The following is a 26603-nucleotide window of genomic DNA, read 5'->3' on the forward strand; positions in this document are numbered from 1 at the left end:
ACGGCCGTCTGCGTGTCTCAGAGTCAGTGACTGGTGACTGGCGCACGGACCTCCGCAGCGGGGGCGGCTCTGCGGACAGAGCTGCCCTTCGTCGCAGCCCGCGATCCCGGCGTCCCTGCGCAGCGGCGTCAAAGCTTCCGGCCTGCGAGCGCCAGGCCGCGGCGCGCCATTTCCACCGAGCGCCATGGCAGCGGCCGGACTGCGCCCTCTCTTCCGCCTCCTTTCGGTTCTGTTCATCTCGGGCCCTGCCCTGGGCTGGAACGACGCTGGTGAGTGCCGTTGGGGTGCGGTGGCACCTGGCTCGCCCCTTCCCGCCGCTGTCAGCCGGCGCCGAGGCCCCACGGGCGCCCCTTTCCGATCGTCGCCCTGAGCCTGACCGCATCCCTCACTTCCATCCTCCTGGCTCTTCACCTGTGCCCCTTGGCCCCCCGGCCCCTTGGCCCCCCGGCCCCTTGGCCCCTTGGCCCCCCGGCCCCTCGGCCCCCCGGCCCCCTGGCCCCCCAGCCCCTTGGCCCCTTGGCCCCCCGGCCCCTTGGCCCCCCGGCCCCCCGGCCCCGTGGCCCCGTGGCCCCCCGGCCCCTTGGCCCCTTGGCCCCCCGGCCCCTCGGCCCCCCGGCCCCCTGGCCCCCCAGCCCCTTGGCCCCTTGGCCCCCCGGCCCCTTGGCCCCCCGGCCCCCCGGCCCCGTGGCCCCGTGGCCCCCTGGCCCCTTGGCGCGTCCGTGATGGCCTCTGGGAGCAGCGGGGAAGGTTGGAGAGTGGGCGGGCCGGGACCACCCAGTTCTAAACGCCTCCTGCCTCTCCTCCCGGGCCTGGCGAAATCCGTCCATCTTCTCCTCCGGGCTCCAGCCCTCATCCCGCAGTCGGGCTGAAAAGCTCGACGCTCACCTGCGCGGCTGGCATTGTTGTGACTGTCTGATGTCATCGTCGCTGCCTGTTGTCATGGCTGCCGGTTGCTATGGCAGCCGCCCTGCCACCGGCAGTCTCCGGCACTTTCTGCATCACGCTTAGTGGACAGGGCAACAGTTCTTGTAGGCGGGTTTGCAGAAGCTTAGACTCTGCTTATTTTTCGGGAGCAGAACTTATGCTTCTCATTTTGGCCATTCCTGCGAAGTATGGGTGTACCTTTCCTTACACCAGGCTTTCCCATTGTTTTTCACTGTACACGGGAATTTAAAAAAATTTTTCATCTTATTTATTTCGGTGATGGTACAGAAGTGATTTCTAGGGAAGGAGTACTTTTATATCAATGTTATTAAAATGTGGTCTAAAGAATTTTTATGGAATCACTGTTCTGTGTAATTAATATATGTATGTATACGCATGCACAGAGATTTTTACTTTTTCATTTAATAGATGATGCATACTTTTAAAAGAGAAACTATATAAAAAAGACTTTTCAACACTTAAACCGACGTATTTTGTTTGGGGCGTAAAAATGTTGGCGTATGGAAAGTATGCCGGAATTGCATCTATGAACTGATGGTTGGAAATGCCTACATTTTTACACTGAGACAATAGGTTTATTTCTGTAGTTTTCTATTTTATTTCTAAAGCTGAAGTGAGAGGCAAGATGCTGCTTGCAAGCACTTGACTTCGAATAACCCATTTGGTGTGGATGTTTTATTACCAGTAAGTGAAAAGCCAAGTTGAATTTAAATGCCCATACATTTTCTTCTTTCCTTCCTTCCTCCTGCCCTTCCTTCTGCCCTTCTCTCTCTCTGTCACTTTCCAGCTTTCCTAACTTACGGAGATCTTGATCAGATGAATGCAATTTAGGGATCTGGTGAGGATTTCTTGAAGAAAATTGCAGAATTATTTTCTGCTTCTCAGTAACTTGCTGTATTTTAAAATAATGAATCCTCTGCTTCCTTTTATGTATATCCTCCATTTATGTGTATAAATTAAGTAATGTAAGTTCAGGAATAAGCAGTTTGGAACTATCCAAACCACCACTCTGAACAGTGTGATCATCAAAGGATTAAATTTTTTACTGACCATCAGGCTGCTGTCTTGGTAATACACTAATGGCACTGAAGCTGCCCTTGTTTTAAAGTACGAACATTTAACTTAGTTTCTCATTAAAAAAAAATTCTGCTAAAGCAGACTTGTTTCCCCTCTTAAAGAAACAAATCTGGTCGGGGTGCGGGAGGTGGTTTCTTCAACTCAATAGGAAAGACTGCTTTACATATGTTATATGTATTCCTGGGAATTTTATGTAAATGAAAGACTTTGATCAGAATTATAGTTTGAAAACTGGAATGAAACATTAAATAGTTGAACCCTCCTCAGTCAATTCTTTAAAAAAAATAAAAGGAAGTTTACAGATGAGGAGTCAGGAGAACTGTATAAAAAGAAACTGCTTTCTGGTGGCACTTGCCTACCTGCTGTGAAACCTTTGTTCTTGAACAAAATGAGGCATCAAAATATTTTGCAGAGTAAACTCGATCAATTTTTATAAATTTGGCTTCACTTTAAATTCACTTTGAGGGACTGTTTTATGAGGGTGTTTTCTTGGAATGCCTTTTATCAAGTCCTTTAGTAAAGCAGGAGTCACTTGCTAATATTTCTTTGGTTTGACTTTGGATCCACTGATTTTGAATTTAGCTGACATGGAGCAGTAATTTGGGGGAGGGAGGAAGCACAGTTCAAAAGGCCTTACTTAAAAATTTTCAAAATTCTTTATTGAATATAGTTATATATTTAAGTCATTCTTCTAAGTGTTGGGAATATGGCAGTGAGCAAAACAGTGTCTTGCTTCCAAAGAGTTTATATATATTGAAGAGAAACAGACAGTAAACAAATAAACAGGTAAGTAGTGTGTCATATAGTGAAAAATAATACGAACAATGATAAATTAAAGCTGGGTAAGGACGCTAGAGTGTGCAGGCAAAATTGGGAACTTTTAAAAATACACACTGGTCCAAGAAGAAGTCTCTGTTGAGGCGACATTTGATCAGAAACCTGAAGGAAGAAGAGGAATAAATGACCTGATAAGACTTATATTTTCAAGGCTCATTCTGACTGCTGTGTGGAAGACAGCCTGTAGGGGGTAAGGGAGAAGGAGGTCAGTGAAGAGGTTGTAGGAGGTCAGTGAATGGTGGTGGCTTGGACCAGTGAGGAGCAGTGGGGTTGGTGAGAGTGGTTGAATTCACTTCTCACCTGCTTTTAAGGTGGAGCTGACATGATATTCGGATGGGTTAAACGTGGGGGTGAGAGTAAGAGAGAAGACAAAGATGATTCCAAGGTTTATAACCTGAGCAACTAGAAGGATGGAATTATCCTTTCCTGAGATGTGGAAGATTGTGAGGGAATCAGGTTTAGGGGATTTTGGCTTTGTTCATCTTAAGTTTGAGACCTGTGAGTGGATTTTGATTTGTGAGTCTGGAGTTCAGGGGACTCCATGTCTGTTGACTGATGAAATAGCGTGGGTGTGAGCACTTTGTTCTTGATCTTTAGGACCTCTAGGGAGGAAAGATGCCCCCGTAGGGTTATGGTAGTGTTACCTCAAGGGTATATAGCTCTTAGAACATTCTCCGTAATATTTATTATACTTTGAATTCATGCATTATGTGTCAAGTAAACGTTGGCGGTTCGAACCCACCCAGTGGTGCCATGGAAGAAAGGCTTGGTGACCTGCTTCCATAAAGATTACAGCCAAGAAAACCTAATGGAGCAGTTCTACTCTGTAAGAAATGGGGTCGCAATGAGTTAGAATCAACTTGATGGCAACACATTTGGCTTTTGGTTTTTTACTCTGCTAGGTAATTTTAGTAATTATATCTGATATAATTTACAACAAATCTCAAGGTTGATATCACCCTCATTTTGCAGATGAGGAAACTTCTACACAGATGAATCAAGTGGCTTAGCCATAGCCATATAGCAGGTTGGTGATGGGATTTGGTCCAGTGTTCTTTGCATTATCCCAACCCTTTTAAAATAAATTGAAGTTTTATTTATGTTATTTAGTTTGATAATACCTTCTGACTTTTTTTGAACTATGGCTGACCTCATGTGCAGCCATCAGCCGCCTGTCAGTGGAGACGTGTGTGTTGCTATGGTGCCGAACAGGTTTCAAAGCAGCTTCCAGACTAAGATTGGACTAGGAAGAAAGCCTGGTGATCTGCTTCTGAAAGTCAGCCAGTGAAAACCCTGTGGACCACAAGTGTCGGATTTACAACTGGATCATGGGGATGGCGCAGGACCCGGCAGTATTTCCATCTGTTGGGCGTGAGGTTGCTATGGGTTGGGTGGCCAACTCAATGGCCCCTGACAGCAACAGCAACAGCAACAATTCATCAAACATTTTCATTGTTTTAGTTTTTTATGTATAGAGGCAATTTGAGCTTAATCTAGCGTACTGTATTTCAATATAGTTTTAGGTGGGTTTTCTGCTAGCTGCATGGTCAGTAGTGCCAGCGCCATTTGTTAAAGAAGGCATACATTTTCTGCTAAATTAAAAAGCCCGCTTTATGTTATATTGAATTCCTACATGTATTTGGATTTATTTCTAGACTTGCGTCTCACTGTTCTTATCTATTTCTTTTCCAATTTCTTGCTGTTTTGATTATAATAATTTTATAGAAAGCTCTACTGTCTGGCAAAGCAACGTATTCTTTTTTAAAAAATTTTTTGGCTCTTTATGGACATTAATTTTTCCTTAGGGCCTTTCAAATAATTTCCTTCCAATTCTATAAAAAAAAACCCAACTGCCTTCCAAGTTGGAAGTGCATTACATTTATTTAGGTCTTATTATATATATTTTTTCTTATTTAGGTCCTGTGTTGGCCTTGTTAAGTTTATTTCTAGGTATTTTACGTATATATGTATGTATTTTATCACCAATTTGATTGATAGGTTTTCCATTTTCATTTCTAACTGGATATTTCAAACCTAAACCTGTTGCCGTCAAATCGATTCTGACTCATAGCAACCCTATAGGACAAAGTAGAACTGCCCCCATAGGGTTTCCAGGGACTGGCTGGTGGATTTGAACTGGTGACCTTTTGGCTAGAAGCTGAGCTCTTAACCACTGCGCCACCAGGGCTCCAACTGGATATTACAGGTATTAAGAAAAGCTACTGAGGAACTGTTAACTCTTTCACTGCTTGTACCAAGTGTGACAGACACTATTAGGTGACTACCCAAAGCCATTCCCTTGTCCACCTCCATGTAAATGCTAGAAAAGCCAAATACTCCTTTAAATAGAATCATTTGATGTTATCATTTTCATGTGACCTAGTTCTAGTCCATCCCCTGGAGGGCTCTGGACAAGTTATTTTAAATTTTAATGGAAATTTATCACTCTTTTTCCTTGCTTTATTTTCTTTTGTCTCTTTTTTAAAAAATGTTGAAATGTTTTAAATTACAGATATCATGACAGGCCACCACTAAATTTTTCAGTATTCATCTCTTTAAAAAATTGAACTTTACCTCACATGGTAAAATAACGTTACACCTAACAAAGTTATTCCTAATTTTTTAGTAGTATCTAATTTTGCATTCTATTTTCAGATATCCGCTTGTGCTTAAGACATCCTTTATGGCTAGTTTGTTCAAACGAGGACCCAAGCCAGGACCATATGTTGCATCTGGTTGTCTTTTAAGTCTTTTTAAATCAGAACACTCACCTTTCTCATGCCGCTGATTGGCTAAACAGAATGGGCCAGCTGTCCTTTAGACTGCCATACCTTCTGGATTCTAATTGTTTCCTCATGGTACCGTTTTAGCTTGTTTTTCTCTCCTCTGTATTTCTAGTAAACTGGATATTAGATCCAAAGGATTGATTAGAGTCTATTAAATCCTACTAAATACTTTTGGAGGGTGCATCATAGGGGATAGTGTACCATCATAGGGGATAGTGTACCATCATAGGGGATAGTGTACCATCATAGGGGATAGTGTACCATCATAGGGGATAGTGTACCATCATAGGGGATAGAGTACCATCATAGGGGATAGTGTACCATCATAGGGGATAGTGTACCATCATAGGGGATAGTGTACCATCATAGGGGATAGTGTACCATCATAGGGGATAGAGTACCATCATAGGGGATAGAGTACCATCATAGGGGATAGTGTACCATCATAGGGGATAGTGTACCATCATAGGGGATAGTGTACCATCATAGGGGATAGTGTACCATCATAGGGGATAGTGTACCATCATAGGGGATAGTGTACCATCATAGGGGATAGTGTACCATCATAGGGGATAGTGTACCATCATAGGGGATAGTGTACCATCATAGGGGATAGTGTACCATCATAGGGGATAGTGTACCATCATAGGGGATAGTGTACCATCATAGGGGATAGAGTACCATCATAGGGGATAGAGTACCATCATAGGGGATAGTGTACCATCATAGGGGATAGTGTACCATCATAGGGGATAGTGTACCATCATAGGGGATAGTGTACCATCATAGGGGATAGTGTACCATCATAGGGGATAGTGTACCATCATAGGGGATAGTGTACCATCATAGGGGATAGTGTACCATCATAGGGGATAGTGTACCATCATAGGGGATAGTGTACCATCATAGGGGATAGTGTACCATCATAGGGGATAGTGTACCATCATAGGGGATAGTGTACCATCATAGGGGATAGAGTACCATCATAGGGGATAGTGTACCATCATAGGGGATAGTGTACCATCATAGGGGATAGTGTACCATCATAGGGGATAGTGTCCCATCATAGGGGATAGTGTACCATCAGCTTGTCCCACCGTTCGTGACTGACCACTAGATTAAAGCAGCCTTGTCTCCTTTGTAAAGTTACACGGTTTCCACTCGTGACTAGAAAGCATTCTGTGTAACATGACTTTATTTACACCGTACGAATATCCACTCACCTAGTGGTTTTAACACTGATTATTCCTTGTCTGAATCAGTTGTAAAATGATGATTTTTCTAATTCTGCAATTTCTTCTCTATTAGCTGGCATTTTCCAGTAAAGTAGAAATTTCCCTTATCAACTGAAGCTATTTCGGGTTACAGTTCCTATTGAAAAGTCAGAGAATAGCATTTAATTTTTAATCTTTTATTACCAATTTTCAAAGTAAGAAAGTAATTAGTAGCCACCGCAAGTGGTGACAAATGAACTTTGGGCGTTCTCTCTGAGCGCCTGCGTGGAGTCTTACAGTGCTGTAGATTCACCGTGATTTGATCAACTGCAGCGATCACCTTCCTAGTCAGTCTTTCGCCTTGGTGTCCTAAGAAGACCTTCTACATCCCAGGATCATAAACATTTTCTCTTGTGCTTTCTTCTAATATTTTTAATTTGTTGTATGTTTCATGTTAAGTTTTTAATAGTCAGGGATTAATATTCGTGAATAGTGTGAGGTAGGGATTTAACTCCCCCATCCATGGATAAGGAGCCCTGGTGGTGCAGTGGTTAAGGCGCTCGACTGCTAAATGAAAGGTCAGTGGTTTGAAACCACCAGCGGCTCCGTGGAAGAAAGATGTGGCAGTCCACTTCCTGGAGATTTACAGCCTTGGAAACCCTGTGGGGTCGCTATGAGGCGGAATTGACTCGTCGGCAGTGGGTTTGGTTTTTTGTTTGTGCATGGATAGCCTGTTGTTTCAATACTATGTTTTAACTATTATTTGTTCTTTTTTCTCTGATTTGAGACGTCACCTTAGTCATACACTAAATTTTCATATAACCGTCAATCTGTTTCTGGATACTTAATTCTATTTCATTGATCAGTTTTTCTAATTCTGTGCCAATACTATACTATTTACATTAATATAGATTTAATTATATGTTTTAATATCTGTCACCCCATTTTTTCTTTGTTGTTGGTGTTTCCTTCAAAAATAATCTTAACAGAAGGGACTGGACAATGGGTAGGAGAGAGATGATGATGAAGAGTGAGCTACTTGTATCAGGTGGACACTTGAGACTGTGTTGGCATCTCCTGTCTGGAGGGGAGATAGGAGGGTAGAGAGGGTTAGAAACTGGCAAAATTGTCACGAAAGGAGAGACTGGAAGGGCTGGCTCATTAGGGGGAGAGTAAGTGGGAGTATGGAGTAAGGCGTATATAAGCTTGTATGTGACAGGCTGACTTGATTTGTAAACGTTCACTTAAAGCTCAATAAAAATTATTATAAAAAAATAATAATCTTAACAACTTTTCTACATATATAGTTACTTTTAAGTTTTAGAGTCAGCTTATCAGAATTTCAAGAAGTGTCCTGTTGGAATTATGACTGGGATTTCATTGATTAATTTGGAGAGAATTGACAATATGCTATGTGGTATTTCCATCCATGTGTATCGTAAATTTGCCGTTTATTCATTTTACATTTTATATCTTTAAGTTTTGCAGTTTTCTACATAAAGGTTTTGTGCTTTGCTTATCTATTTTATAAAGCACCATCTTTTGGCTTTACTTGTTTTTCTACTATTTAAAATTTGAGATTTTAATCTTTATTCTCTCATTTTATTTTGATTTATAATTTTCTTATTTCCTGGTTTATTTATGTCCAACTTAAAAACATTAAAAATGCCTAGGCTATAAATAATGCCCCTGTGCTCATAGATTTTGATTAAAAAAAAAAACCTTTTTCTATCAGAACCTGATGTTTGCAGCAATGTTTTTCTTGGACTGATTTGCCTTAAAAGTTTAAAACTTGAATAGCATTAGTTGAAATTTGAATTCTCCATTTTCTACAAGGCCTGCCTCTTCCTGTGTTTTCTTTCAGCTGCTTTTTTACCCAGTGACCTGTCGTATCTTAGATGTTTGACTGGCTCTTGAAGGCATTTGAGTTTGCAAGCCCAGTTTTAAATTTGTTTTGATAAAGTTTATGTTTCTTATTTTCCAATTAACTTAGTTTCAGCCCTTTTATTATTATCTTATTTTATCTTATTATTTCTAGTTTTATTGCATTTTGTTGAGAGAATAGTATAAATCTCAGCTTGGTGGAATGTACTAAGTTCTTTTTTGGGAGACAAGTGCAAATAAGATCTGTATCTGCTGAAATGAAGGAATGTTAATGATGTGTGGTTAAGTAAAAAGCAATTTGAAGAGTAATATGTACTTTATACTCTATTTTTATAAAATAAACTAACGAAACTCCAAACAACCGAGCACAGGTATCTGTTTGAGTGAGCAAGAAAAAGGATGAGGCAAGATACTTACCAGGCTATTAATTTTGGTTCTCATAGAAATGTGAAATTGTAGGGAGATTGAGTTTCACTTTTTGAAAGGAAAAGTTATTAGTTTTAGTTAAAAAAAATTGTGAAATATATATATGTATACACGAATACATAAAACATACGTGTATAGTTTAAGGAAGAATAATAAAGTGGACACCTGTAGTCCCCCCATCTGGTCAAGGGAAAGAACGTCAGAAGCATTCTACATGTTCTTTAAGCACATCTCCTTTCCCAGAGATAACTACTATCCTGATTTTTGAAACAATAATTTCCTTACTTTGTAGTTAGTTTCTTTGTGGTAAAGCTATAGAAATTTTGAAAAACTGACTAGTTGTTTTCCTGTCAGCATAAAGAAAGCACTAGCTTCTGGTTTCCTGGAATAGTAGAAGAGCTTTTCTGGGAAAATTATGGGGGAAAGTCACGGGAAGCATAGGGCTGCCCACAATCAGGGTGTCCGTTAAGGCTCTAGTGGGCTGGGTACTGGTCCACTGATAGAAATATGTTCATATTATATCTTTTACTAAGCTCACCATGGTGTGTTTTGAGCACTCAGGAATAGGCTAAAGCTGAATGCTTCTGTGGGGTGAAATGAGAGTCCTCAGCTGGCCCAGGTAGCAGGACGTGGAGAGAAGAGGAAGAGCTTCATCAGCTCAAGGTCAATATAAGCCCAGAACAGATAAAAACCAAGGCCAGGTTCATCTGGGCATTCTGTCTTCAGGTTTAAGTAGCAGCAGGGGTCTTAATGCTGGCGCCCTCCATGTGTTAAACTCTTCCGGTGAGGACTTGTGCTCTGATTGGTGCATGACCATCACCCTGGTACCTCCGTTCATCATTCTCCCTGGGATTCCCTTTATCCCTCTCTGTATATACCATTACTTTTTCTTTGCTCCTCTGATTTCCATGTTTTCCTTTTTCTTTTGGTGCTGTGTATCTTCCAGTATTTTATCGAGAGTGAGTACTGTAAGGTAATACTTTGAAACCTTTCAGATGCCTAAAAATGTAGTTCTTCTACCCTCCTGCTTGAGTGACAACCTAGAATTCTATACCCAGCCAAACATTTCCCCTGGAGTTTTTGAAGACATATCTCCATTTTCTTTTTGTTTCTATGCTGTTGAGATATCTGAAGCTTTTCTGATTCTTTGTATTTTGTATGTAACCTGTTTTTCTCCCTTTCTTCTGGCAGTTTGTAGACTCTTCTTTGTCCCCAATGTTCTAAAATTTTACAGTAATGTGCCTTTGTTTGGGTCTCTTTTCACGTCTACGCCTTCACTGGGTCATTTCAGTGTAACAACTCACATCCTTCAGTTGTGGGAACTTATCCTTGAACCATATCACTGAGTTTTTCCCATCTGACTTCTCTGTTCTTTCTTTCAGGAACCTCTGTAGGATATTGGACTTCCTGAACTGAGCCTTTAATTTTCATTTTCCCTCCTACTTTGCATATCTTTTGCTTTACTTTTCTTTAGAAGATTTTGTCTTTAACTTTTAACAATTCTATTGAATTTTTCATTTCAGCTCAACCTGTTTTTAATTTCCAAGAGCTCTTTTTGTTCTCTGAGTGTTCTTTTTGAAAAGGACTGTTTTATGGATACAATATTTTCTCTTAACTCTCTGAGGATATCATAGACCCTCCCTCCCCCCATGTTCTTTTCTCCTTGCACAGCCTCTCTTTCCTCCAAATTGCCTTTTTTTTTTTTTTTTTTGGTTTTTGTTACCATTTTGTCCTAGTTGCTATATTCAGTGTTAGGGGCTTTCCTCATATTTTTATAGTCTTTGGCTCTCTCCTCATGATTAAGGGTGGGGAACCAAAAAGCTGATGGGAAGTTATCAGTTTATGGTTGTTTTTTTTTTGAACTTTACTATGGGGTGACCTGGAAACCCTGGTGGTGTAGTGGTTAAAAGCTACGACTGCTAACGAAAAGGTCAGCAGTTTGAATCCACCAGGCGCTCCTTGGAAACTCTATGGGGCAGTTCTATTCTGTCCTATAGGGTCGCTAGGAGTTGGAATCGTCTGGACGGCAACAGGTTTGGTTTTGTTGGTGTGGGGTGACCTGGGTGGTCCTTTGGGGAAACTCCTGAAGTCACTACATTTAGGTGTTCTTGATTAGTTTGGAAACCCTGCTGGCGTAGTGGTTAAGTGCCACGGCTGCAAACCAAAGGGTTGGCAGTTCGAATCCACCAGGCGCTCCTTGGAAACTTTCTGGGGCAGTTTTACTCTGTCCTATAGGGTTGCTGTGAGTCAGAATCAACTCGATGGCAGTGGGTTTGGTTTTTTTTGAGTTGATTAATTTACATGTGGAGGAAACCCTGGTGGTATAGTGGTTAAGTGCTACGGCTGCTAACCTAGAAGTCGGCAGTTCAAATCCACCAGGCACTCCTTGGAAACTCTATGGGGCAGTTCTCCTCTGTCCTATAGGGTCGTTATAAGTCGTAATCGACTCCATGGCAACAGGTTTTAATTTACATGTAGAATAGACCGGTATCCTGCTTGGAAGGCAAGAGAATGATTGCTAGCATTTTGTGAGCCATGACGAGGAAGAGGTCTATACTTTGAGCATTTAGAGTATATACAGGGACGGGTTCCCTGTTTTGTTATGATTTTATATTCACGTCCTTTACTTTGCCAGATAGGCCCTGTCTTGGTTATCTAGTGCTGCTATAACAGAAATACCACAAGTGGGTAGCTTTAACAAACAAATTTATTCTCACAGTCTAGTAGGCTAGAAGTCTGAATTCAGGATGCAGGCTCCAGGGGATGACCTTCTCTCTCTGTTGGCCCTGGGGGAAGGTCCTTGTCATCAATCTTTCCCTGGTCTAGGAGCTTCTCAGTGCAGGGTCCCCGGGTCCAAAGGATGCACTATTCTCCTGGCTCTTGTTTCTTGGTGGTATGAGGTCCCCATGTCTCTCTTCTTGCTTCTCTCTTTTGTATCTCAAAAGAGATTGGTTTAAAACACAACATAATCTTGAAGATTGAGTCTTTCCTCATTAACATAAGTGCCATTAATCCCACCTTATTAACATCATAGAGGTAGGATTTACAGCACATAAGGAAAGTCACATCAGATGACAAAATGATGGACAGTCACACAATACTGGACATCATGGATTAGCCAGGTTGATACACATTTTTTGGGGACACAGTTCAATCCATGAAAGACCCCAGGGCAGAGCAGTTCCTTTTTACCCTGTCTAGAGAATAAATCTCCAGACATTTTCCTGGGTGGAGAAGGAACAGTTGAGCAACATGGAGCTGGGGAAAGGACCTGGAAATCTAGCTTTTACCCTACAGTGGTTGTTTTAGGCATCTCCAATTCCAGAGCTGCCATTTTCTATTCCTTTTAGGGATTCTATTATTTTTTGGGTATTATGTACATTGGAGCCCCGGTGGCACAGTGGTTAAATGCTCAGCTGCTAACAGAAAGGTTGGTGGTTTGAACCCACCAGCTCTGCAGGAGAAAGATGTGGCGGCCTGCTTCTGTAAAGACTTACAGCCTTGGAAACCTTATGGAGCAGTTCTACTCTGTTCCATAGGGCCGTTTTGAGTTGGAATTGACTCGATGGCAACGGATCTTTGTTTTTTTTAGTTGCTTATCACTGGTCCATCTACTCTCCTTCCTGAATTTTGTTGCCATTTCCTCTTCTGTTTTTCCTGATCTTGTTTGTTCACATGGTCAGAACAATCCATTTATTGTAGTTTTAGTGGTATTTAGGGAGGAAATAACCAGAAGAATCCTGGTATTACTGTTATCATTATAAAAAGCCTTTTAATAGGCATTCATGAAAATGTTGCAGGAAATGGAAACCATTTAGGCTATTTTAAATAGAAACGGCTTGAATATATGGATTTGGGTGCTAGCAAAATGGTAGAAAGTGATGCCTGCTATATCTGCTGCAGTGAAAAAGGAATTGATCACATCAGGTCTCTTGATAACCCATGAAGCTACTTACAGGGCACTGGAGTAGTGCCAGGAAAACCCCATTTCTCCATGATGGTGCTTGCTGGTCGGAGGACCGGGTACCGTCTAAAGTCTAAACTCTGTTCCTCAGACTTTGCACAAGTTTTCTGATTGGCAGCACTGAAATCGCTTTTGGGAGCTGTAGCTGCAAGAGGTTTGGGGATTCCTTCAACTTTGCAGGAAGGCACACCAGCTCGAGGGTGAAATGGAGGTTGAGTTGAGCCAGTCCACGGTATCTTCCACCTGTAATCTAAGCACGATAAATAGATATACTGTATTCATTTTCCAATAACACTTAAAGGAATTCATTTATGTACATGAAATAAGTCATAAATTTCATTGTTTTGGCTTCCTATTTTTAGACTTTGTCAGTGAATTGTAATTTGTGAAATATTTTAAATATTTTTTAATTTTTAAAATTATGAGATATTTTAAAATTTAAATATGCAGCAATACACAGTGAACACCGGTGCACTCACTACTCAGTTTTATTAACTCTTTCCATTTTGCCCTATTTGTTACAAATCTTTTTTCTCAAAAATAATAACACATTAGAAGTAGAACTAAAGTCTCTTCTTTCCCTCTCTCCCTAGAGATACCCCTCTGAATTTGGTGTATAATGATTTCCATGTGTATTTTCATACTAATATTGTATAAATTTATTAAAAAAAATAAACATTAGTAATGTTTTGCCTGTTTTCAGATTTTATATAAACTGTCATACCAAACATATCCTCCAACTTGCATTTGGCTTAAAATGTTTTTGCCTGTTTATCTAGTTGGATGCATGAGTTGCAGTTCACTCATCTTAACTGCTGTAGAAAATCCCATTGTGTGAATAGACCAGAATTTATTAATTCATTCTCCTGTTAATGACATTTAAGTCATTTCGTGTTTTTCACTAGTATAAACAGTGCTTCACAAATATGCTTACATATTTTTTCCTATTTTAATTAACCATTAATGTTGTTATGCAATAATATGTTTCAAGTTAATGAACTTTTTGTTTTTCTAATTTAACAAAAATTGCATAGAACTTGTGATATAGGGGCAGTTCGGGAGGCATCTGGTCTGAAATGAAGGGAGGCCTTAAAAGTGTGACCGTTTGAATTTTGTGCACAAGGTCTGAATGTTGTTGGGATGACTTTGAGAAACTGTCTCATCCTCTCTTTCTTAAAATAATAAAAAAAACAAAAACCCAAACCCATTGGCTGTCAAGCCTATTGGGACTAATAGCGACCCTATAGAAGTGGTTGGTGGATTCAAACTGCTGACCTTTTGGTTAGCAGCCGGACTCAACCACTACGCCACCAGGGTTTAGGCATCTTCAAAAAGTGAGAAACATACTTACTTTTGAAAGTATTTCCTATGACAAGAGTTTTGTTAGAGTGAATCTTTCTGTGCCTGACCAGGTACTTACTATCTGCTTATCTGTGTTGTTGCTCTTTCAGACAGAATACTGTTGCGGGACGTCAAAGCCCTTACCCTCCATTATAACCGCTATACCACCTCCCGCAGACTGGATCCAGTCCCACAGTTGAAATGTATTGGAGGCACAGCTGGGTGTAATTCTTACACCCCCAAAGTCATACAGTGTCAGAACAAAGGCTGGGACGGTTATGATGTCCAGGTAATGTTTGTTACGTTGATGACAGTCTAAATGGGATTTCTATTGAATAAAGTATCTTTTGGGATATTATTCATTGTCTTGGGGAAGCACATACATAAAATCTCAGGTTAACTTAAAGTGTATCATTCTAATTCTGTCAGTCACTTAACCTCTGGAGGAAACATTCTCCAAAAGCAAAGAACTGAAATAAAGCCTGGAAACATTCATTGTCATTTTTGCACCATGACTTTCTTCTAAGACATTAGTAGATTTTCAAGACTTTGTATCTACTTGGCTGGAAGTAGTGGAGTTCTTCTGTTGTCATTTCCTGGTCATTTCTCAAAGAATACCAGCCCACTCTTAAGGGCCATAGATGGTAAATAGTAAGGGCACATGTGGCCCCACCATGCTTCAAATACGTGATTTTAAAGCCGTTTTACTGCTTAGGATGGTTACTTTGAATGAAAGCATTTTAATGTGTTTTATTTATTGTATTGGTGACCCTGGCATTTTGTATATAAGGCATAGCATCTCCTTGAAGTTGCAAAACTTAACATATTTTAGAAGTGGAATAAATTTTATCAGATGAATTCAGATTAAATATATTTCTACTTTGCTTGCTTTCAAAAAGGATTTAAGATGACTGATTGCTAGGCAAAAAACTTGTACTGAAGGCTTCCCTTTTCAGCAGAATGACTTTCTTGCTTGATGTAACCTCTATCCATGGTTTATGTGGTTCAGAGACAGGCTTTGTGTTTATCGTGTAGTACTTGTTTCACAGCATCCCTCCACCAGCATTGCTAATTAAATAATAGAATCTTTACATTAAAGCAGAAGTCCCACTCCTGTTTTACATTAACATTATAAGTCTTGATGGAAAAAAAAGAGTGGTGAAGTCATTCATTAAATATATATTAAATTCGTTATACACAAAAATGAATAAGATGGAGTCACAGCCCTCAGGGAACTCTCTTCGTAGTAGAAGAGATAAGACAAACACTCGGATTACTTGGGAGAGTTTTGTAGATGCTAACAAAGTGTTATAAAGTCATGTCCAGTTGAGGGGATTAGAGAAGACTTAAAGCAACAAAAAGGAACAAACAAACAAACAAAAAAAAAGAAAAATTACACATTACCCAAGTTAAACACTTTCGTTATTTAAAGAACATCACTGAGAAAGTGAAAGACAACTCACAGAATGGGAGAAAGCTTTTGCAAATCAAATATCTGATAAGGGAGTTGTATCTTGAATATACAAGGAACTATAATTTTTTTAATTAAAACTCAGTAATAGAAAGACAGCCAGATTAAAAATGGGCAAAGCACCTGAATAGACATTTCTCCAAAGAAGATACCCAAAAGGCCAAATAAGTGCATGAAAAAATGCTCTACCTCATTAATTATCAGGGAGATGTAAATCAAAACCACAGTGAGACACCACTTCACATACAATAGGATGACTACAATAAAAAATGCAGATAATAACAAGTACCGGGGAGAATGTGGTCAGTTGGAGCCCTCACACACTGCTGTTGGGAATGTGAAACGGTACAGCCACTTAGGAAGACAACTGGGCAGTTCCTCCAGAAGATACGCAAGGGTTACCACATGACCCGGTAATTCTGTTCTAGGTAGATGCCCAAGAGAATTGAACACTTCGTCTACACAAACACTTGTACACAAATGTTCACAACAGCATTTTTCATACTAGCCGAAAAGTAGAAACAACCCAGATGTCCATGAAGTGATGAGTGGATAAGCAAAACGTGGTATATTCGTACAACAATATTGCTCAGTCATGAAAAGGAATGAAGTATTGATGTATGCTACTACATAGACGAATCTGGAAAATATTAAGCCCAGTGGAAGAAACCAGTCACAAAGGGCTACACATTGTGTGATTCCATTTATATGAAATGTCCAGAAAAGCAAATTCACAGAGGCAGAAAGTTGATTGGTGGTTTCCTGGAGTTGGGGGAAAATGGGGATTCTTTTGAGGGTGATGAAAATATTCCAGAATTGATAGTGATGTGCACAACTCTGTGAATATACTAAAAACCATTTTATTTCACTCTTTAAATGGGTAAATTGTATGGTATGTGAATTATATCCCAATAAAACTGCCTAAAAAATAAGTAAAATAGAGTATTTGAACTTTGAGAGAAAAAGAGATTTGGTATAAAAACTGCCAGAAAGGCAATAGCTTGTATCTCTTTAAATATTTTTAAAGAAGCATATTTTCTGTTCAACTCAAAATATTATTATAGACTTTGACTAAACTTGGGCTTATTTTATTTTATTTTTTTGATAAGGCGGAAGTTTTTGAGGCTAGCATGGATTCTTTTGCATTTTTCTGAATATCTTTTTAAAAAAAAAATGTAAGAGGATCAGATAGCATTGGACCCTGGAACGTTTAGTCAATGGTTTTATAACACTTGCGTAAAAAGCTTTTTTTTTAAGACGATTATATAATATCTCTCATACTCCATATAGCTATCAAAGCTTCATATAGAATGATGATTTTTTTTTGCCTCAACATCTTAAAAAATCTTTAAAAAAATTGTGTTTTCATTGTAAGTTTACACAGCAAATTAGATTCCCATTTAACAATTTCTATACAATTTGTTCAGTGACATTTGTTATATTTTACACAGTGTGTCAGCTTTCTCATTATTTCCATTCTGGATGTTCCGTTTCCAGTAATCTAGTTTCCCTGCCCCGTTGCTTTCTCATCTTTGCTTTGGAGAATCGTATTTTTACAAAAATAGCGTGCATCTTCTACGTTCATTTGCCAGCTATGCCGTCCCCCCACGAGGCATCTTCACAAGTGCTGCAATGCCAATTCTTTTCCACATGTTGCTGTAAAAAAATTAGCATAACTTACCTACAAAAATACCTCGTGGGGGGTGGGGTGAGTGTGGCCCGCAGTCAAACGTAGGAGGTGCGCATTATTTGCATAAAAATGTGGTCAGTGTTGTCCTTTTGGCCTCATAGATGATTTTTTAAAGGAGCGCAGTACTCATGGGTGAAATTGTTTATGAGCCAACCTGTTATTTAGCTAAAGGATATGCAATAGTTTTGGTTCAAGGTTTAAAGAGTATCTCAGGGCGATAGTCTCAGGGAGTCCCCCAGTCGTAACTAGTCCAGTAAGTCTGGTCTTTTTAAGAATTTGAGTTCTGTTTGACACTTTGCTCCCATCCTTTGAGGATCTGTCTGTTGTCCATCCGTTGTGTTCCTGATCAGAATCGTCAGTAGTGGTCGCCAGACACTGTCTAGTTCTTCATCAGAATGGTCAGTAGTGGTTGCTGGACACCGTCTAGTTCTTCATCAGAGTGGTCAGTAGTGGGTCGCTGGACACCATCTAGTTCTTCATCAGAATGGTCAGAAGTGGTCGCTGGACACCGTCTAGTTCTTCATCAGAGTGGTCAGTAGTGGTCGCTGGACACCATCTAGTTCTTCATCAGAATGGTCAGAAGTGGTCGCCGGACACCGTCTAGTTCTTCATCAGAGTGGTCAGTAGTGGTCGCTGGACACCATCTAGTTCTTCATCAGAATGGTCAGAAGTGGTTGCCGGACACCGTCTAGTTCTTCTGGTCTCAGGGTATATGAGGTCATGGTTGGTGTAGACTGTTAGCCCTGTGGACTAGTTTCTTCTCTGAGTCTTCGATTTCCTTTATTCTCTTTTATTCCAGATGTGTAGAGACTAATAGTTATAACTTAGATGGCCGCTCACAAACCTTTAAGAAAAATCTGTTTTTAAAGAAAGCATCTTGAACACAGTGGCAAAAAGACGGCATTTAAAAATTTTACTTACAATTTTATAGATTATGAAATACTTAATATATACAAAAGAATATAACGTGTATATGTGATAAAGAATAGTCATAAAACACTCATGTACTTACTACTCAGCTTAAGAAGTAGAACATTAATGTCACCAGTAATTTTGAAGCCCCTACTTTGAGTTCCTCTAGCACAGAACTATTCATTGTCCTGAATTCTATTAATCATTCCCTTGCTTTATCTTGCAATTTTATGACATGTATGTAGCCCACATAGTATATGTTAAATGAAAAAAAAAAAAAACCTTTTGCTACGAATAACCTACTTACTTCTATTTTTCCTCACAGTGGGAATGTAAGACCGACTTAGATATTGCATACGAATTTGGAAAAACGATGGTGAGCTGTGAAGGCTATGAATCCCCTGAAGACCCGTATGTACTAAGAGGGTCCTGTGGCTTGGAGTATGAGTTAGATTACACAGAAGATGGCCTGAAGAAATTGAGAGAGTCTGGAAAAAAACACGGCTTTAACTCTTTCTCTAATTATTATAATAAGTTGTACTCCTCCGATTCCCGTGGCGTCAGTGGGTTGATGACCATCGTGGTGCTCCTCACTATTGCCTTTGCAGTTTATAAGCTGTTTCTCAGTGATGGTCAAGATTCTCCTCCACCGTATTCTGAGTATCCGCCATATTCCCACCGAGACCAGAGATTCACCAACTCAGCAGGGTCCCCGCCCCCAGGCTTTAAGCCTGAGTTCACAGGTATGCCTCTTTCATCAGTGGTAGTAAGCTGTGCGGGAGTGAACACTGTGTTGGTTTCTGAAACAGGAAATGGCTGAATTGGGAAGCCAAAGCAGATCTGTCTTCTCATTTTATTTTTTGTTTTCAACTTTTACCGCTCTGTTCTGCTTCTCTACGAAGGTACATTGTGATTAGTATTTTAAGGGTGCGTGATAAATTATAAATCATCTTAATTAGAAAATCATGATCAGATTTGGTGATAAGCAGTTATTACCGTGGCTCCTTTCTTGTGCTGTACATAAAAGTTAATTCATTCAATCAATGAAGATCTTAATATAAAAGGTAAAACAATCAACTTAAGCATAGGAGACTATTCGTCATGACCTTGGGATAGGCAAAGATGTTTATAAACAGGACACAAAAAGTACTAACCATACAAGAAAAGATGAACAAAAATTAAGCTTTATTTAAGTTAAGAATGTCTCTTTAGCAGAAAAAAAAAAAAGTCAAAACAGGCCAGTAACTGTCACTTTGGCTCTGACTCATGGCGATCCCGTGTGTGTCAGAGTAGGACTGTGTTCTATGGGTTTTTCATTGGCTGAAATTTTGGAAGTAGATTGCCAGGACTTTCTTCTGAGGCGCCTTTAGCAGCTGAGTGTGTTAAGTGTTTGCACCACCCAGGGGCTCCCTATTCAGCAAAAGGCACTGTTAAAAGTGAAAAGGCAAGCTATAGACTGAGAGAAAATATTTGCAAAAAATTTTCCAGCAAAGGAATTGTATCTAGAATATATAGAACTCCCACAAAGCTTAGAAAAGATAGACAACTGATTTAAAAATGAGCAAAAGTCTTGAACGGGCACTTTATGATAAAGGAAGATATCTATAGGACCAATAAAAATATGAGCAACATTAGTCTTTAGGACAGTGCAGATTAAAACCTCAGTGAGATCATTCTGTAACCACTGTAATGACTAATATTAAAAAGACAGAATACCAAGTATTGGCAAAGGTGTGGAGTGACTGGAACTGTCATCCATTGCTGATGGTAGCGTGAAATGGTAAAACACTTCAGAAAACTGTCAATATCTCCTAAAACTAAATGTATGCCTACCCTATGACTCAGCAATTCCAACCCTTGATGTATACCTAAGATAAATGAATACATACATATACCAAGAGACATGCATAAGAATGTTCATTACAGCTTTATTCATAACAACCCAAAACTAGAAATGGAGTGTCCATAAACATTAGAATGGATCAAATTTTGAATTTTTTCACACAATGGAACACATGCGTAAAAAAGGGCCAGCTGCTGATATACATAATGATAGGGTTGACTCTCAGACGTAATGATATGCTGGACACCAAAGAGTGCATACTTCACGATTCTGTTTATATAAAGTTCAAGAAAGGTAAAGCTAAAGTATGGAGAGAGAAGTGAGAGTCGCGCTTACCCCTAATGCGGGTGGGGATGGACTGGGAGTCGTCAGGAGGGAGCCTCCTGAGGTGCTAAAAAAAAAAAAAAGAACTGTTTTATTCATGTGGGTAGTGGTTACATGGATGTAGACACATGTACAGAGTTATTGTGCAGTGAATGTAAAGTTAGTGCAGTTTCCTATATGTACATTATATACCAATTTAAAAAAAAAATTCACCTTGAGCAGAAGGTACTTTTCTGGCCCCTTTAAGACCTAAATCCCCCAGTCGATAGAAACAAATGTCTGGCTGCCTGCACGTAATCCCTCTGTTAGAGGCTCAGGCACAGCTATCACCTGGAGTTTTTAAAGATACAACACAGAAGGGGAGTCAGCGTGAAAGGGAGGGTCATTTCCTGGCAGCTGACCTTGTGTAGGGCAGATGTTACCTTACAGGAAGGCCCCCCAATCCCGAGATATATCCTTCCTTCTCCATGTCTTTGGGAAATGTACTCCTTAGTTATCAACCAACATTTTACCAGTGTACTTTTTTGAATTAAACTTGTTCATAAACTGAGGCCTGCTGATTACTGATATACAGTACAGATTAAACAACTGAAATGTCTTTGCTTGTGTAGACTCTGGTATGTTTGAATGAGGATACATAATGAATTGTTTTTATTTTAAGGACCGCAGAGTACTGGCCATGGTGGGACTTCCGGTTTTGGCAACGCTTTCACAGGACAGCAAGGATTCGGAAATTCAGGGCCAGGATTCTGGACTGGACTGGGAACTGGAGGGATGTTAGGGTATTTGTTTGGCAGCAATAGGTAGGCTTTTCACTCATCTCACTTGTTTATTCAACTTTAGCGTCTTCTTTGTTTTGCTTAAGGAAAATAAACTATGGTGCTGTTAACCCTACTGAATCAAATCTCTGGGGCTGATTTCTGTGGCTCGCACAGCACCTTAGATTAGACTGTGTTAGACTAAAACCAGATTCTGTTAGTAAAGGGAAATTGAGACAGTGCACTGAGGCAATAATGAGTTTTTAAAACTTGCCCAGAATATTTCCTTAATTTTCTCTCCTTTCCTTTGGAATATAGATCTTTTAATGTTAGGGTAAACGCTAGATCCATTTGGAAGATAGAATTCTTTATTCACATCACTGTAAACGCATACTTACTCTTATGTTGAGTAATTGGCATTGTTTACTCTTCTACCTCAGTAAAAATGCAGGCATATTTTATCTTATGTTTCTTTTTTAAAAGGCATACTGTATGCTTTAGTCAGTGCTATATATATAGATATTATTTTCTTTCATTGTGTTTCTTCCTTCCTCTGTCATTCTCATAGACAGTGTGAGCTAGGAACTCAGATCCAGGAACTGTCTACTCGAAGTCTGAGAAAATGAGAAGGCAGGAAGGCACATAATATTTGGGCCACAGTCTGTTTTGGCCTGAGAATAAGAAGTAAGGCTGGATAGAGCTTGAGGCCAGAGTTTGGAATGTTTTGAGTATTAATGCTAGGTTAGGTTTAGACTTTATTTGAGTGCAAATTCAGAAAGAAAGAGCGTCTACTCCTGTCACAGTCTTGTCCCCTAGCAATGACCATACTAGTGACAGAAATAGAAAACAGTCTATTTATATTAACTGTGATACATACCAGGACATTCAGAAAAAACAATAAAGATGTTTTTTTCCTGATGGTTTAGGAACAGAACGGTGTTTAAAAATTGTAGCCACAAGAAAAACGCATACTTTTTTTTTAATGTCTTTCTAGAGCAGCAACGCCCTTCTCAGACTCGTGGCAGTACCCCTCTTACCCTCCATCATACTCCAGCGCATGGAATAGCCGTTCTTACTCACCGCTTCGTGGAGGCCCAGGGGGCTATTCAGCATATTCAGGCTCAGATACAAGAACCAGGACAGCATCAGGTAAGAGCAGAAGACACGGGGGTTCCTATTATGTAGCAGTCAAGTACAGAAATATTTTGGAAACTCAGGAAGAAGATTTCACATTTAGCAATCATGGTGTTATTTGGGAGTCATGGTAGCACAGTGGTTAAAAGCTCAGCTGCTAAGCAAAAAGTGGGCAGTTTGAATCCACCAGCTACTCTGTTGAAACCCTATGGGGCAATACTATTCTGTTCTATAGGGTCCCTTAGAGTTTTAGAGTTGGAATCCACTCGATGACATTGGGTTTGGTTTTGGTTTGGTGTTACTTGGTATACCTACAAAAAATATCAATAATGTAATTAACCGAGGGTGAAATATAATTTAGATTCATTCTTTCCTGCCACTTCTAAATATTTTTTAAAAAAATCCAATAGGGATTTGGTTTAATTTCAGCTCTACTACTAATCAAGCTTTTAATTTAAAGCTTCCTGGACCTTGGTTTCCACATATTTTTAATTCTGTGATCTCTAAGCTCTGAAATGGAATTTTCTACTGAGAAGTTTGAAGTTTTTAAATGCAGTAAAATTCAATAAAAATGTACTGAGCCATACTTTAAATAATTGCCAAAAATGTGATTGTAACGTACACTGCAGTTGCTAAGAGAGTATTTTGTAAAAAACAAAGGTATGATCTAAAAAACAACCTCGTAACTATTTGGAGTTAAACACTCTGCTAATCTGTGGAGTGGTGCGTGATGGGGCTGTAGTACAGTGCTATGGACTGGGGCTGTCTTTTCCAGGGGGGCAAGTTATAGAACAATGATGAATTTTTGAAATTGATAGAAAAAATATAACTGTTTAAAAATGTAAGAGTGGGATTAGTAGTGCTAGTTTGAATATAAATAGATACAATCTCTTTGAAAAGATGTTTGACGTCATGTACTATAATTGAATATAATCGTATTCAATATCCAGCAGTTTCATTTTTAGGTAAATATAGCAACAGAAACACAGATACTTGTACACTGGAAGACAAGAATGTTTATAGCTTCCCTAGTCATAATGGCCTCAAAGGGAAGCAGCCCACGTATACATCAGCAGTTGAATGGATGAATGAATTGAGTATAGTCATACTCTGGGATACTGTACAACAATGAGAATGAATGAAGTATTGTATGCAGTAAAAAAACCAAAATACCAAACCCACTGACTTACAGCGACCCTATAGGACAGAGTAGAACTGCTGCATAGAGTTTCCAAGGAACGCCTGGCGGATTCGAACTGCCGACCTTTTGGTTAGCAGCCGTAGCACTTAACCACTACACCACCAGGGTTTCTGTACGCGATAATGTGGATGGATATTCAAATATAAAGAATGAACCTAGGCACAAAAGAACATATACGATATGATTATAATGTTTATATTTTATAAATACATGTGTCTAAAAACAAGCAAAAGTAACCTCTATGGTATTAGATGTTAAGATGAGTTATTATTATCTGCCGTTGAGTCGATTCCAACTCATAACAACCCTATGTGACAGAGTAGAACCACCCCAAATCAGTATGAGAGCAGATTGCCATGTCTTTTCTCCCTTGGAGCAGTTGGTTGGTTCTAACCTCCAACCTTTTGGTAAACAGGTGAGCTCTTAACCACTGTGCCACCAGAGTTCCTTAGATGTTAAAATAGTGGTTATTTTTGGGAAGAAAATAAAGGTAGTGATTGGGAGAATAAAAAATATATGTAATTAGGTAGGGACATACTGTGACAAAAGAAAACTCATATATATATATATTTTTTAATTGTGCTTTAAGTAAAAGTTTACAAACCAAGTTAGTCTCTCATACAAAAACTTATATACACCTTGCTGTATACTCCTAGTGGCTCTTTCCCTAATGAGACAGCACACTCCTTCCCTCCAGTCTCTATTTTTGTGTCCATTCGGCCAGCTTCTGACCCCCTCTGCCCTCTCCTCTCCCCTCCAGACAGGAGCTGCCTACATAGTCTCATGTGTCTATTTGATCCAAGAAGCTCATTCTTCACCAGTATCATTTTCTATCCCAGAGTCCAGTCCAATCCCTGTCTGAAGAGTTGGCTTTGGGTATGGTTCCTGTCTTGGGCTAACAGAAGGTCTGGGGATCATGACCTCCAGGATCCTTCTAGTCTCAGTCAGACCGTTAAGTCTGGTCTTTTTATAAGAATTTGGGGTCTGCAGCCCACTGTTCTCCTGCTCCCTCAGGGGTTGTCTCTTGTGTTCCCTAACAGGGTAGTCATTGGTTGTAGCCGGGCCCCATCTAGTTCTTCTAGTCTCAGGTTGATGTAGTCTCTGGAGAAAACTTGTTCTTAATGGAAACAGTATTTGTTAAAAAACTAAAACTAAAATAAAAATTATAAATATCAGCTGGAGATGTATGGGAGTCGTGGTGGGACAGTGGTTTAACATTTGGCTGCTAACCAAAAGGTCCACCAGCTGCTCCTTGGAAACCCTATGGGGCAATTCTATACTGTCCTATAGGATCGCTGTGAGTTGGTGTTAACTTGACGGCAATGGGTTTGGTTTTTCGGTTTAGAGATGTATGGGACTTATATGAAGAAAATCATAAAACATTGCCAAATAATCGGAAAAAAATGGAGAGACTTTATAAAGGGGAAAACTTGCCATCTTGTAATCTGTTAGCTGAGGGGAGAATCCTTTATCTGGGAGGTTTAAGGAACATTTTCTACTGAAAGCCCATAGCCCTCCCCAGCGTTACTTCTAACCACTGCTGGAGTTGTCAGAGGCTGAGAGGTAGCCGGTCATGGCTTAGGCTCCATCGGCCTCAGCTTTTTTGGCTCAGTCTTTGAGTATTGCCTGTAGCACACTGTCTCCTCTGTAGAATCCATCTTTGGTTTTCTGACTACAAGTTGAGTAGCAGTATGTAAAATATATTAATGTATAAGGTTTGAAGTTGAGTATACCAAGCGTGTGTGAGTTTAGTAGACTTGGTGAGGATTGGGAAGGCTTGTATTACGTCCTTCACACCCCTGTTCCACCTGGCCAGCTCATTCTCTCCTCCTCACATATTCTCTGCATTTGCTAACAATAAACATGCATTACTTTTGTAATTTTATAAGCAATTTTTATGCATTCAAAAAAAAATAATATACATTCTACTCTTCTCATTCTAGGATATGGTGGTACCAGAAGACGATAAGAGGGGAGAAATTTGACGTCAGACATTGGATGCAAACTTTCTGATGTTTCATCACTTTCTCTTTCTCAAAAAAAAAAAAAAAAGTGCTACCTGCTAACAGCTGGGGAAGGGGAGGGAATATGCAAAAGTTGTGTCATATTTTGTCCTGTGTAGCATTTTGTATTCTATGATTTGAGGCCAAGAGTTGATACATAACAGAATGTTTATGTAGAGAATTGTGTATGTTAGTATAACCCCTGGGTGTATATTGCAGTTTTTGAAAGCAATGATGACTGTGGAATGCTGAAAATATATTGTTTCATTTCTAAAACTTGTGATGTCGTGAGAATCCACCAGCATTCAGAATGAAGGTTTTGTACCAGTAGACACTAAGTGGAGAGCATTTCAATCTTGAGCAGGTTTTAGCTGATGAGTCAGTACCTCAAGGGAACAGTAATACTCTCTTGATGTTGTATTTTTTGGTGTTGGCTGTTCTTCAGACATTTACACAAACCGTGGTCTACTGATTATACCAATCTGTGGGTTCTGATCACTCTGAGCTCAGGAGCTGGGAATCCTTCAGTAGTGGTGTAGCTTTGGTAAGTGAGAATTACCTTTAGAAGAAGAGGTAGAAAATAAGCATCTAGAAGGTTGTGGCGAATGATTGTGTGCTGACAGAATGCCCGCAGCCTCCATATTTCTTAACTTCCCGAGAAGTAAAGTTCAAGTGCTTCCGCACAAGTCTTTTAGTAGCAAAAGCATGTAGTTTTTGTGGAATTTCAAATATCGTTGTAGCCATCTGTTTGACGCTTACATTAAAATGACTGAATAAAAAACAAACAAGAATT

The 26603-nt window shown here is 39.8% G+C and overlaps 1 protein-coding gene across 1 annotated transcript; it reads left to right on the plus strand.

The window, feature by feature from the left end:
- On the plus strand, positions 1-26603 carry SARAF (store-operated calcium entry associated regulatory factor). The gene is made up of 6 exons (XM_049866739.1): positions 1-269; positions 14585-14763; positions 18873-19290; positions 21376-21517; positions 22467-22621; positions 25751-26603. The coding sequence occupies exons 1-6, from the start codon at positions 185-187 to the stop codon at positions 25774-25776; spliced, it is 1005 nt and encodes a 334-aa protein (XP_049722696.1). The 5' UTR covers positions 1-184; the 3' UTR covers positions 25777-26603.

This window comes from Elephas maximus, chromosome 22, assembly GCF_024166365.1.
Source record: "Elephas maximus indicus isolate mEleMax1 chromosome 22, mEleMax1 primary haplotype, whole genome shotgun sequence".
Taxonomy (NCBI): domain Eukaryota; kingdom Metazoa; phylum Chordata; class Mammalia; order Proboscidea; family Elephantidae; genus Elephas; species Elephas maximus.

What these genes read in the sequence shown, in the direction of transcription:
- SARAF (XM_049866739.1), top strand. Translation starts at nt 185, where the DNA reads ATGGCAGCGGCCGGACTGCGCCCTCTCTTCCGCCTCCTTTCGGTTCTG. An exon ending in CCTGGGCTGGAACGACGCTG is followed by an intron (nt 270 to 14,584) that starts GTGAGTGCCGTT and finishes TTGCTCTTTCAG; the next exon opens with ACAGAATACTGTTGCGGGAC. An exon ending in CTTTAAGCCTGAGTTCACAG is followed by an intron (nt 19,291 to 21,375) that starts GTATGCCTCTTT and finishes TTTTATTTTAAG; the next exon opens with GACCGCAGAGTACTGGCCAT.